The 13,740-nt window shown below is 39.7% G+C and overlaps 1 protein-coding gene across 1 annotated transcript in view; it reads right to left on the bottom strand.

Moving 5' to 3' along the window:
* The window catches only part of EFCAB2 (EF-hand calcium binding domain 2), a 29,731-nt gene that overhangs the window by 7,715 nt on the left and 8,276 nt on the right, over positions 1 to 13,740 (bottom strand). The window contains 1 exon segment of the mRNA XM_071739123.1: positions 3,680 to 3,764. Within this exon segment, the coding sequence (XP_071595224.1) occupies positions 3,680 to 3,764 (85 nt within the window).

Below are 13,740 nucleotides of genomic sequence, written 5' to 3'. Positions count from 1 at the left end.
TGTCCTCTAATTGTTAAACTTAATTTCAGTAAAGTCTGCATTTATATAGTTAACAAAACACTTTTAAACCTATATGTTTACATTAAACGCTATAAAGATGCAAATTCTAACTTCAGTAATGAACAATTACGAAAGGTCAAAGGAGGCAGCCCTGCTATGCCCCTGGTGTGGTCTGAAAGAGTCAGACCAACACAGTGCCTTCTCACCTCTCTGTTTAACACTGCAGAACATACTGAAAGCTTGCATTTACTGCTGAACCTGGTGCAGTTGTTCTGACACTCTAAATAAAATTCTGACCAAAGTGAAAAAAATAAAGATAAACAACAGGCTAGATGCAAAAGTACTGAAAAGATACCAAAAAAATTACTAGTTAGATTTTTAGTTATGATTGAAAATAAAGTAACAGAAACATAAATATTGCTTGTGATTTACAGTCTAATTCTACAACACAGAGGTTGAAGCACATTTCAGTAAGTATCCACGGTGCTGGTGGTTCCCAGGATTCAAACTTCTGTGGTTTCCTCATCTTCACCAGTACATTTGGTGGAAAAAATAGACTGCCTAATAAAATAGTAGATTCAAGAAGCAATAACCTTTATAAAATCATCTTAGAACACTAAGGTTTTAAATGTGGCACACCAAGTGCTTGTAAAATTATACAGGTCTTTGGCCTCCTCAGACAGGTCCCAAAGAGCTCCTATTCTGATTGAAAACATGTGAGGAGCACTACAATAGAGCAAAGAGAGGAAAAGGCTGGATGCACAAAATTAGTTACAAAACAAAACCCAGTCCCACACATACAGTTGTTATGAAACAAAGCCATCTGCTCCAAGGATTCAGAGAAACCTTGCCCTCTGTGGACATGAATGGAAGCTTGGCTGTTGCCCCCAGTGAGGCAAAAATATTTAGTCCTATCTATATGATCCTTGTTCATGCCTCTTATCTCTAGTATGGATATACTGCATTTGTTGCAGTATTATTATTTGTATTTTCTTCTCAGCCACTTCCTCTCATTTAGCTCAGCAGCCTAAGGTTCCAGTGTGCAGTTTCTAGCTTATGCAAATGATGGTTAAAAAGAGTTTGCATCCATCCAGGTTTCACAATACACACACAATAAAATTTTGGGCCACGGTTTTCACCCTAGACACATAATTTTCAGTAAAAAGATTTGCAAAATCATGAAAGTCCTTCACTCAGGGTGTGTTGGAAACCACATGAAACAATCCCATCTTCCTCACATTTAATTTTTTAGTAACTTGCATTTGCAGTAGCACTCATGCAATGCTGGTGTTGGCCTATCAAGCCAGGGCAATCTTCCATATTCTTCACAGATATCCCGTATTTTAGGAAATAATACTCATACATCTACAAGTGTGGTTAAGAATTGTGCTGTACTGCCACCTTCTGATACAAGATAATACACTGTTAATAATCTCATTATTGTGATCCAGCCCTGCAATATGAACCTAGCAATAATTAGATGATAAATTATTGTTCATTGTCAGTAACTGGACAGTGTTACAAATTAATGTGAAATTGTACATTCACAGTGTTGAAGAGACTTTCAAATGTCCCCTGTCACATGGTACAACTTACTGCCAGAATGATAAAATTTTTAAAAAGTCTGTCTGTATCATTTCATTGTTGCAACATTATATCAATAAAATATATCTGTATCCAACATTTCTATACATCTCTCTATATATCATTATATATATTGATATATACATTGATTATAAAATAGAGTGGGGACTGAAGGAAATGCTACAGCTATTTACCCAGGATGTAAACAACAGACAAATAAGCACCTACCATGTCAGGGTACAGTGAGGACTCAGGGTTCCCAGTGGGGATGGCAGTGCCAGGATCTCCCCAGGGGATCCAGGCAGGTAGTGCCAGGCAGAGTCTGTCCCACCAGGAGCAGGGCAGCCCCAGCCCCAGGGATGGGCTGTGAGATTTAAGGGAGAACTCTTCCCAAAGAGCCCTACAAAGGAGCAGCATTTGTGTGGAGAAACACCCTGAAATTCTCCTCACCTAGTGGAGCTGTAAAATCATTTTGCTTCTATGAAGTACCCATAGCTTCTGAACTTTAGAAGCACCAGTCTGCATGCTTTGCTAAAACCACCACATAAATATCCTGCACCTCCCTAACCTCCATTTTTAATGTGGAAAAGATGTCTGGAACAATGAAAGACGTTTTCCAATTTGGCTTTGTGAGGAATGGCTAATTACAACAACTTCACCACTTCTCACACTCCTTTGTTGTGATTATACTCAGTAATTTGATTTATAACTAAAAGCTCTGGTGATATTCTTCTGAAAATAGTAACTGGAAATACGAAAAGTTACTTCAGTAAACTTTAGTGACGACAGCTTGTAACAACTTCAGAATCTGCTCAATGTGGCAAAACCACATTTTCTGTATGTTATTATAAAAGCCATATTGCTATATGTAGGGATGTTTACGTTTAAATGAAATTAAAATAGCACTGTCAAATAGTTAAACTTCAAAAATACCACAATTAAAAACCACCAGAAATAAGATTATTTGCGAATTTTTAAATTTTACTTCCTGTTACTTTGCATCTTGTAGCCAGTTACACCTTGATGAGTCCAACAGTCCAAGATATTTTCTTCCAGAGAAGTTTTTCTTACTCCCTCAGATAAATATTTTGTTTCTATTTCCACAACATTGCATGCTAAAAGTATAGAACATGTAGCTCTCCCTCCTGATTCCCTTCTCTGCATCCCATTTGCCCAGTTCTAGTCATCCCACTTCAAAAACAAGATAGCTGAACAAGAAGGAGCACAAAAAAAGAATGTCCTCAGCTATGAAATGACATATCCTAAGAGATTGAACACATTCAGACTCTTCATCCATAAACTACTGTGAGGAAGGAGAGATGTGACAGCTGTGAAATCATTACTGGTATCAAGAATATTATCAGAGAACAATTGTTCACTATTTATCATAAGACAGAAAAAAAACAGGTGCAGAAGAAAAAATAAAAAGAAAATAAAAAAAAGAAGACTGTGTATTTGCTCAATTCTTTGTATTACTCACACAAGTAACTACCAGTACAGTAGCTCAGGTGATGCTATAGGGATAAATGGACTTTTAGAGCAATCAAGTAGCATAATATTTATGTTGTTGTTCTGATTGTATATAGTCAAATTATATGCAATTTTCTTCCAAGTCTTTCTAAAAACACCTCCCTACCACAGCAACATCCACCACCCACATTACCCCAGAAGAAGGATGTGCAGGATGCATTGCAGCTGGGGACACCTATGGGGAGCATTTAACTGTAACACAGACTCCTTGATGTGCTGGGACTAACCTGAGAGAGAGCAAGGAGATCCACACAGGATCCAGGGCCTATAGTGACAAATCAGCTATCAGAGCAGAGATTTGCTAGTAAGGATTGTAGCCTTAGACTTCTTTTCTAGCTGCAGTTTCCCCTTGTCCCACCACACCCAGCATCCCTCTTTCAAGCCAGCCTGTCTTCAACCACTGAAAGGTGCAAAATGTCTATTAAATAAATGAAGACATACTTGTCCCATCAGGGTCAAAAGGGCTGTTTCATTTAGATTTTCTGTTAAAGCAGATGCAGGTTTAGGCAGTTATTTATCTCTGTTGTTGATCCCCTAACATTTCTGCATTAAGATATTTACAAACCTGACATCCACAGCTTTATTGCATTCATGGTCAAACACATCAAAAGCTTTCATAATCTTTTTCTCAATTTCAGCTACTGTGTGATCTGCAAAAAGAAATATAAGAAAAGAAAAAGAAAAAATCACTGAGCTGTTGCAACCCATTTATTTCCAATTTGAGAACTGCGACAGCAGAAGCACCAAAACTGATAAAGAGGGTGGCAGGAATAGTGCTTTGAAAAAGGAGAAGTTATTCTGGAAAAACAAACAAACACCAAAAAAAAAAAAAATCTAAACAAACCAACCAACCAACCAAAAAAAAAACCCAACCAATACTCTAAATGCAGAATCTATCACTTATGTTAGTAATATAGCCTTGCTATGGCTCTGCAGTTGCATTAAGTCTGGTCGTACTGCTGTGTAGTGCAATGAGGCAATCAGGTGTTGCTAATTACAAGGTGGGAGGCGTGAGCTTGTGTTAAGCCCACCTGTGCCCAATTAGGGCTGACCCCAGCTGCACATGAGCAGGATTGGGCAACCAATAAAAGGCCAAATCCTACTCATGTGCAGCGGGGGTCAGCCCTAATTGGGCACAGGTGGGCTTAACACAAGCTCACGCCTCCCACCTTGTAATTAGCAACACCTGATTGCCTCATTGCACTACACTGGTGTGTCTCAGCTGCACGATCACCGAGCTGTCCAGGTGGGGATTCTGCTCAAGGTGTGCCACAATTCCTTCTGGAACAGAAACCTGAGTCCTTCCTGGACACCATGGTAGAGTGGTATGAGCAAGGTGAACGTGGGCCCAGGTTTCCCCTAAGATGGGGCTGAGTCTCTCCATCCTGTATCCAAGGAAATGTTCTCACGTCCACTAAGCCATAGTGCCTGAAAAGCTGAGAGCCAGGAACAAAGAATAGCTAAGATATATGCACAGGACACAGTCCCGTGGTAAACAATTTCTTTTAACAGTTTGGAAAGGAGGATGATCTCAGCTAAGTGGAAGTAATTTGCTGCATTTTCTTTTTATACCTCAGTCTCAAGGAATGGGGAAAGAAGAGCCACAAGTTTCTCAGTACCAGGTAATAAATTCTGAAAAAGAAAATTTAAAGAGAGGAAAGGGTTCATCTGAATAAATTAAAAAAAAAAATAAAAAATCCCTGGCAAGGAAGCCAGGGTGAAAAAAGAGTGAACTGGTTGGCCCACTGGAAGCAAAGTGATATGGACTTGACCTTTTGGTTCCTGTGGCTAAATACAGCCCCAAACTCCAGCTGGCAAACCAACACTTAAGAGGCAGCATTTTGTGAGCCAACCCCACAGCCTCCGCAGAGGCACCACAAGGAAAATCTGAGTGACAGAAAGAACATGAGATTGGTGTCAGGTACAACTGTTTTCTCATTTGCACACTTATGTCTATTCAATAGAATAATTAAAATATAGCTCTCCTCTATTAGACCTGATTCATTTTCTTCTTTAGGGACATCTGGTGTTAAGTGTTAAGCTCTGACCAGCATTAAGCCCCTGGTCATAACAATTTTATACCTAGCTTTCTAATATCCCAGTCTATGGGGCTGCAGCCTACAATCATTTTTTTCAGTCTCTCTCTTACTCTCACAACAGAGATGTCTGTTTTCTGGCAAAGGGCATCAGAATCACAGGGAAAATAACTTTAAAAGGAATCTAAACTCTTAATCACAACTACACCACTTTGCATACAGGTGGTCTAAGGTAGCATGCTTACAGTATTTAAGGTAAATTATCCATCATTTTCTTTTGGAAGAAGAGTGTGAATGGAAAGGAAGGATCTTATGATAGGTGCCATCTGTTTTCTCTCTCAAAAGTGAACACAGCTAAATGATACATTGGCTTTGTGATCTCCCAGTCTTTATCTCTATACCCATGAACTTTTCCATCATATTTTATCTGCCAGTGCTGCTGAGCAGAGCAGAGAGCAGCTGGGTGGATGCCTGGCAGCTGGCTGAGGCCAACCCACCACAGGCTGCAAGCACTTCAATACAGTAAGGGATACACCCAGATATAAGGTAGCTCTTTTTTTTATAGAACAGGGGTGCTTCTCTTTGCAAAGGTACAGGTGTCTGCTGCTTTCCATCTGTGTTTGGTACTGAACCCCCCCCCAGATGATATGTGAAGAGAAGAGATGTAGGAATATACCCTGCATTTCCTCCTCTGACTTCATTCCCCTGATGGAAGCATAGGGAGGTACATGTACCATGGATTGGAGACTGGAGCTCACTAAGGATACAGGATAAACTTTGTTTTATTCATAGCTTGACAATAATGCCTACCATTTATGTGCCTAAGCAGTAAACCTCATATTTAATTCCTTTCCAAAAACCACAGTTAAATCTAATTATACCCGATTCCTTGTAGAACAGGCCCTGAGGGTTCTCAGACTACTTCATATCACGGGAATTTTTTCAAGAAGTCCTGGATCCAGTTTCCAATGAAGACTGTTGTTTAGTTCTTGAGACCAGGCACTTCAATTGTACACTATGTCTTGCAGTAAAGAAATGTTGAAGGAATATTTATAGCTGCATATTCTTGGATTGATGAGTGAGCCTTCTGTCGAAATAAAAATTAAAACAGGGGAGGCAGGGAGAGATCTCCAGTACCAGAGCTCTGTAGCCATTCAGCCCTTTCAGGCTTTGCCTTCCATGGAAACAGTATACATCAATTTTACCTGTTTCAAGAGGCCTGACAAAGAAAGTTCTTGAAATGAAGTGAACACGATGACCCAATCTAGGTACCAGGTAATCTATATTTTTTCCAAGAACTGAAATGGAGTTGTTATTAAGAGCCACATCCGTGGAAGAAAACCTAATATACTGCAGTACTCTCAAAGACTCTGTGAGATGAGTGAACACCTAATAAGCTATTGCCTGAATCTCTTGGCCTCCCTCTACTAATGAAAGCCAAAGATGTTCAACACAGCTGAGGAGGGCAAAGCTAGTTATCTGAAGGCTTCTGTGAGTCACTCTAAACCTCTGTTTGCGAGGGAGAAAAAGATGGATTCCAGCTTAAAAGATAAGTAGTGGAAACAAGTTTAAAAATTACACCTACAAGAGGGGTATCAAAAGAAGGGACAAGCAGTTAAATCTGCAGATGTTATGCTCTAATGTTCTGAAAACCTTCTGTACAGGTAGATTCTGTTTCGTGAGTAGATTAATGAAAATTCATGTTGCCCTGTGGAGAAATTTTTTAGCAATTTTCAGGACAGAAATACCTATGCTCTGATCAAATAAAAGATTTCACTCACTTATTCTGCTAATTAGAAAAACAATACACAATATCAAAGATAAAATTATCCAATTACTTCTAAAGGCATAAATAAATAAATACTGAAATTTACCATGCCAAAAAACAATTCCAATGCCTACAACTACTTATTCCCTCCATTGTGTCCTGTAGGAATGGTATAATACTTCCATTTTTATGCTGCTAAAATGCTTCAGATAATTGTCATTTTTTTCATTATTTTCTCATTCTCAATTACATTCCTACCACATATGTAATAAGAAGACAAAATGTCTTAGAATCCATTTCTCAGCTATATTAAGTGAAAAGTGTATTTCCTATTAGTTTCCTTTCCTGTAGTACCCTCTGCCATTTTCCCAGTTGTTTAGCATGAACTAGACAAAGCTCCAGACACTGCCAGTTAAGTAAGACTGGCAGGGATCTGGGAGCCCCAAATTAATTCTGCTGGTTCTTTCAGACTGAATTGTTCCTCTTCAGGTTATTCAGACTGTTCCCCAGCACTCCAAGGCCCATTTGAAGCCAGACCTTAAGCACCATACCTGCCTCAGTTGTGACATTTTTCCTTCAAAGACCACAGTTTCAGTCTTTGTAGGGAACAGAAGCAATTAAAAAGCTGTGGCTCTGCCAGACTCGAGTAATGAGCATTTTTAAAGTGGTTCCTTGTTGGTACAATTTGATAGAGTCTACCAATCATTTAACTGGATGAGCTTGCATTCTTTCCTTCCTCAGGGCCAGTTGCTGGGATGGTTCAAAAAGTCAACACTTCTTTCCACTAATGAAAAATTGTGCAGAAAAAAGTGGTATCAAAAGAACAGATAGGCCAACATGAAACAACCACCTAAAATGCTGGGGAGAGGCACCTGCCTGCTTCTCACAGGAAAATATTTAGTCCCAATGCAGCCTGATGAACCCACTTTCAAAGTGAGATACTCTGAAACTGGTTTTTTGTGCTACGTAAAGGGTAAAATTAAGAGCTGATTTGTAGAAGCACCACTGGACTTGATTTTATTACTTAGTGTTACTGCTCAATACACTTAAAACATCAATATTTGTAAATACTAAATAGGTATATTGTAATAAAATAGTAGATTTCATATTCAGACTCCTATATGCACATGAAGACCTCATTAATTACTCCATCCCCTCTTCCTGGTACTAAGTTATGGCTACAAGCAGGTTTAAGGAAAACCCCAACGTCTCTGGTGATGGGAACACCTTCTCCCACGGGGCTGCCTGGCTGAACTAGTCAGGCTGAAAGGACAAGGAACACAACTGGGTAACCCCAACCCAGTGACAGGCAGGTTCACAGTTGTTTACATGTTGTTGGTTTGGGTTTATTAAAAAATGTTATGATCAGCTCTTTTGTAGATGTCCCCATTCACCAACCAGGGCTTATCAGCAGGAAGTGCATAGTTGCACCAGTGACTACATACAACAGCACCATTTATTCTCCTTCCCACTAAATATTATCTCAGCCAAAAAAGCAGACAGCAATCTTGGTCCTGTCAGTTTTAAAACTGGGACAGGATACAAAGACTGCCAAGAAGAAAAAGGAACATTTTTAAGAAAGCAAAGGACATGAGAGGTGACACAACTGTGCAGGCAGCCACATGAGAAAATGTGAGACTTAAAGCTTCCTGCAATCTCTACTTGAGTTCTCTGAACCTTCTCTTTCTGCCAACCATCCTTCTCCCATTGCTCCAACATTCTTCCATGAGACTCCTATAACCATCTTTTGGAAATCTAGGAAATCCTAGATCTTCCCATCATATCCCAAATCACAAACAATACTCTCTTGCCATACAATGCCAATCAAAAATGAGAGAAAGGAGGGAGGAGAAGTTGGTGGAGCTATGGGGTATATCTGAGCCAGCCAGAGGTGGAAAAGGTACAAAAAAGGAAATGTGAAGTCCCTGCTTAAAAACTGAGCCTATTGCATGGTCAGAATATAAAAATAATTCAGAAACCTAGCCTTATCCCAAAGAAGAAAACCTCACAGCATTTAATTAATTCTATTTTAAGGAAATCATAGATGAAAAGGAACATGGGGAGAAAATAATCTCTAGACCATTTGAATGTGACTTATTGTTAGGACCTTTCTCTCTGTAGAAGAAAAGGCATACATTCGATTTTTTCTGGATACCTTCTACAATTCCAGAGGAAGCTTAATGTGCAGTCAGCCTCGTTTGCTGAAACAGTAATTGTGTGCTGTGCTCTAAAAATATTGAGGCAAGGAAAATATTTTCTTCACTCTGTACTTGCTATAGAATGTATGATGTAATACATTAGACACCAGAAAATAAAGCAACATTATGATTAAGCTGTAAGCTTGAAGAATGTGGAATGTTATAGCTTTGTGCCTTGTAATATATAATGAAATAATTTAAGATATGTGCTCACTGGAGAGTCTTCATTCTAGAAAGACAAATCAAGCAGATTTTGAAGGAATCCAAGAGATTTCTAAATCAGTTCAATTCTTCCAAAGACGGGATAAACCCATCCCTGAACTGCCATCTGAAGAAAACAGGTTGACACAAAGTATTTATGGCACCAAGGGGAAAAGTGTGAACCAAGTTTAGCCGTTCAGATTGAATTAAAAGATAAAAGATTAATGAAATCTGGTGGTCCCAAGAAATGACCAGGCTGAGTTCTTCACTGACAGTGGTACCAACTCCAACTTGGAGATCCAAACTATGACCTGCAGAGTCAGGAAAGGGATAAAGCTTTCTCTCCTGGATAAAAAGTATCCCATGCTATCAATCATAGATGATACTTAAGCAATCTGAACTTTTCTGTTTCCTGCAGAAGAATAAAAAAATGTAACTGGTTTCTGCAGAGGTCACTTTCAAGAATTCTCAAAGAAGCAAAAATGAAGTCTCAAAACCAGCAAAAGCTTTTTTTTTCATGTTTTTCAGAACTGTTGAGAACTAGCCATATCATTGCTCCCTGCTGTGTATGTTTGGTACAGCACACACCATGTGGCACCTAGATAAAAAAGCAAACCTCATCACAGGGGTGAATCAACAAAACCAAAACCCTACATTCATCATCATGTATGCAATCTAAGAGCATAACCTCATTCTATTGTCATGGCTCTTTTCTTACTGATAATACACGTGAGGTGTTTCTACCACAGTAACTGTCTCATGGAAAACTAATAAAGAATGAAAATAAAGGGACCATAATTAAAAACAGATACACAGAATGGAGCTCTCAGAATGAAGCAATCGGAACAGTTTTTGCACAGCCCCACAGCACACGGTATGAAGGCCCATGAGAACAAAACAATCAGGAGAAAATAGGGTTTTAGGAAAAATCAGGTAATAATTTCATATCTGATAATAAAATGCAGGCTGTTGGTTTGACGAAGGCTGTGGCAAAGTTAACTCCAAAAGCTACATCAAATCCTGACACAAAAATATTAAATACAATTTTTCCTTTTTGTCTTCTTTACATAAGATAACTGACACACGTGCCAAATATTTAATAAACTGATGTAAAAACTTAAGTACTCTCTTCACTACAGCTTTGGCTATGAAAATGAGATTATTTTATAGAACGATGCTAGTAATAAAAAAGATAAAAAGAGCTCAGATCAACCACAATGGAGATATTTTGTTATTCCAATTAGAAGTTTACAAATCCATTAAAGACTTTAAAAAAAAACAATTTAACAACTGTGCATTTCAACCTCAAAGTAAAAATATATGAAAATAAACTAATATGCAAAATATATCCAGTTTGCAAGAGTCAGTTGGTGGCAACCAACTACAAGTTGACAGTAATTTTACCTGATAAAACAACACATCCTGAATATTACCCTAGGTTTTGACTGTTCAGTGGATGGTATTTTAAATGCCACGGCATTTAAAGCTAGATTCTAATGTTTTAATGCATGTGGGAACTAAAATTAACAAAACTAATGAAGCAATTAACAAACTAATTCAACTGCTGAGAAACTATTGCTGCCTTGATAAGCAGTCAAGCTTCTAGCTGCTCATAACATTCTTATTCTTACTGACACTATAACAGAACAAATCAGGCCATTGAATATGCCATGTCAAGCTGGAAAAGAAGCCACAGACAGTGTCTTTCATCACTCAGCATATCCATAATTCACACTGCCTGCAAAAACACAGTTTGTATTAACCAGTCATTGATTTAAAAACCAAATATCTACCATCCACAAAGCTCTTTTCCCAGTTAACTTTCCCAGAGGTGTTGGAGTCATGGTCAGTCTTTTCTATTGCCCTCCCTTCTGGATCAAATATGGTTCTTCAGCAATGGGGAAAACATTTCTTTCTCTCATGGTACACATTGTTGTGAGCCACCAAAAGCATTTTAATGCTGTCACTTCTGGCTGCTCTTGCACGAGGCCATTATTTTGCTTGGTCTGTGCTGGGTAGTCCACAGAGATCAGTCTGTATCCTCAATACTCAGTCCTCACACCTATCTGCCCTGATTCATAATGATATAAGAGCCTGACCAGCTGCTGCATTAAAACAGACTTCTATATCCCTACCAGAATCCTCTTTCCTTTTTCTGTCCAGAGCTTGCCAGAGGATGCAGATGGCAAAGTGTGTCAGCATGAAGCCCCTGTGGGACTACCCCACTGCCAGGGCTTGCTGCAGATAATGCATTTGCCTTTGGGAATGGAGAAGTGCAAATTACATGAGATACCCTCCTGACCTCTACAAAATCCTTGACAAGATGCTTGCTGTAATACAAAATTGTTCCTATGTTGGATGGGACCAACAAACAGTTGTTTTCTTCATCATGGCCTCCCTGTGTCCAGGCTTCCAGAACACAGACTTATTTCTCTGGTTCTGCCCAATTCTTCCTAGAGATCCCCAGAAATGAGGATTACAATTTGTTTGTGAAGGAAAGAAAAGGCATAAAGACTTCCTACATTTAAAACGCAAAGCAAACTTATTCTAAACTTACTGAAAGTCAAGCAGAACTTGCAAGTGAAGGGACAGGGAACATTGAATGTTACAAGTAATTAAGTGGGACTGAGTCCCTAGCAGGAGTCCTGATAATGTCAAACTGTGCTTCTTAGTCTGTAAAACTCCACCAAGTGCTCTTCAGGACATGTAGTGGGCTTGCTGGTGGGGAAGACATCAAATTTTGGTGTCCTCAAAAGAAAGCATCAGCAAGTGCTGAGGATGTGGTAAGGGATATATCTGTGCCTTCCCTATTACCTGGCTGAGCTCCTTACACAAAAATCCACATAGCCAGAGGTGGCTGACACTGACAGCTAACTCTGCTCACTTTACTCTGCACCCTCCAGGATAGTCTCGCTTTCCTCTGCTGAGGAAACTTCACACTTCTGTCACTGTAAGCTTTGCATCTCTTCAGGTGCCATGTGTACCTGTGTCTTTGGCAGTCTAGATACAGCTCCAGGCGATGATCCTTTCAGGAAAAGGAAGGGAAAGAGTGATTAGTCTTTCCCATGCCCTTTAGGCAAGAAAATACTTCCTCCTTGATGTTCAAAATGTTCCTGAGTAGCTCGTTGGTGGCAGCAATCTAATTATACACATTCCTGGGATATATGGGGAAGGATGCTACAGTTACACATTTTGCTAAAGAAAACTCCATTCCCAGTAGGCAGTTAGTCTGAGTGATGCAACACAGGTACATAGCAATCCGTGTCACTTTACAGTACTTCATGTATCTCAGAAATGGCTCGATAAAGTATATCCTGATGTTTTTACTGCACACCATCTGGGCAGATATGCTGTATCTACAGATATATACATATACTGAAGCACCAGGCTTCATAAGCACCAGCAGAGAAGCCTAAAATCCTCAATATGGCACTTAATGCCACAGTATAGCTGATGTGGTGGTATAAGGTCCTAGGCTGGACTTGATGATCTCAGAGGTCCTTTCCAGCCACAATGATTCTGTGAGTCCTTCCTACTTTCACTGTACTAAACACATTTGTGATTTGTTCTGCAAATGGTTGGCTGATTGGTATGACCATGCATCTGGGATGTAGCAATCATCATGTTCCAGGTCAAAGCAATTAAGACAAGACAGACTCTGGCAGGGATTCCTGATCTGCTGCAAGCCCAAGCAACTGTCTATAACAGCACCTAGCCAAGATAGGGTAGTCCACATCTTGGCAATTCAGGAATGCAGGCTGCAGCTGGCTACAGCATTATATTTTCCTGCTAATTAAGTGTTCTGGACTTGCTAGCACACACAGAGAAAAAAGAGGTCAAAAAAGAAAAACACAAACCTAACTCAGGTTAAAATTGCAAGACATTCTGACATTATCTAGTAACTTGTCAGCCATGCTACAGCACTCCTTTGACATCTGCAAGGAAAAAGGCTCAGTGGAGGCTGTCACCTCCTGCCTCACTGATGGCACTAGGCAGAAGCCCTTCCATCAGGAAGTGGCAATGCAAGTTTGATTCCCACATGCAAAGCTGCACAAGCAAATACTTGGGAATCTGTCTTCCTCCAGCTCCAACTTACTGTTCTGCTGCTGCTGCTCTAAGGACTGGGTGCAGGTCCACCTAGCCACAGCCCTGACTTCCTCTTGCTGTCCCACTGTCCCTCTGGCTCTTGGGGATACTTGTAGTATCTTGGGGATACTACAGATACCACCCAGTGATAAGCACCTTGCTGTGTTCTGTCTTGCACCTTTTCCTACACCTATAGCTTACAGATTTTTATCATGCTGAGTACAAAGTCTCTCTGACCTCTGAAACAGTCAATAATGAGAGCTAATACCTGACCTGACCTTCTTAAGCCCCTTACTCCTTGTACCCTAACCCACTGTCACCCCTGTATTAGAAAGTG

Source organism: Heliangelus exortis, chromosome 3 (genome assembly GCF_036169615.1).
Source record: "Heliangelus exortis chromosome 3, bHelExo1.hap1, whole genome shotgun sequence".
Taxonomy (NCBI): domain Eukaryota; kingdom Metazoa; phylum Chordata; class Aves; order Apodiformes; family Trochilidae; genus Heliangelus; species Heliangelus exortis.
Note: the sequence above shows the minus strand (reverse complement) of the source record. Positions and strands in the feature narration are given on the sequence as shown.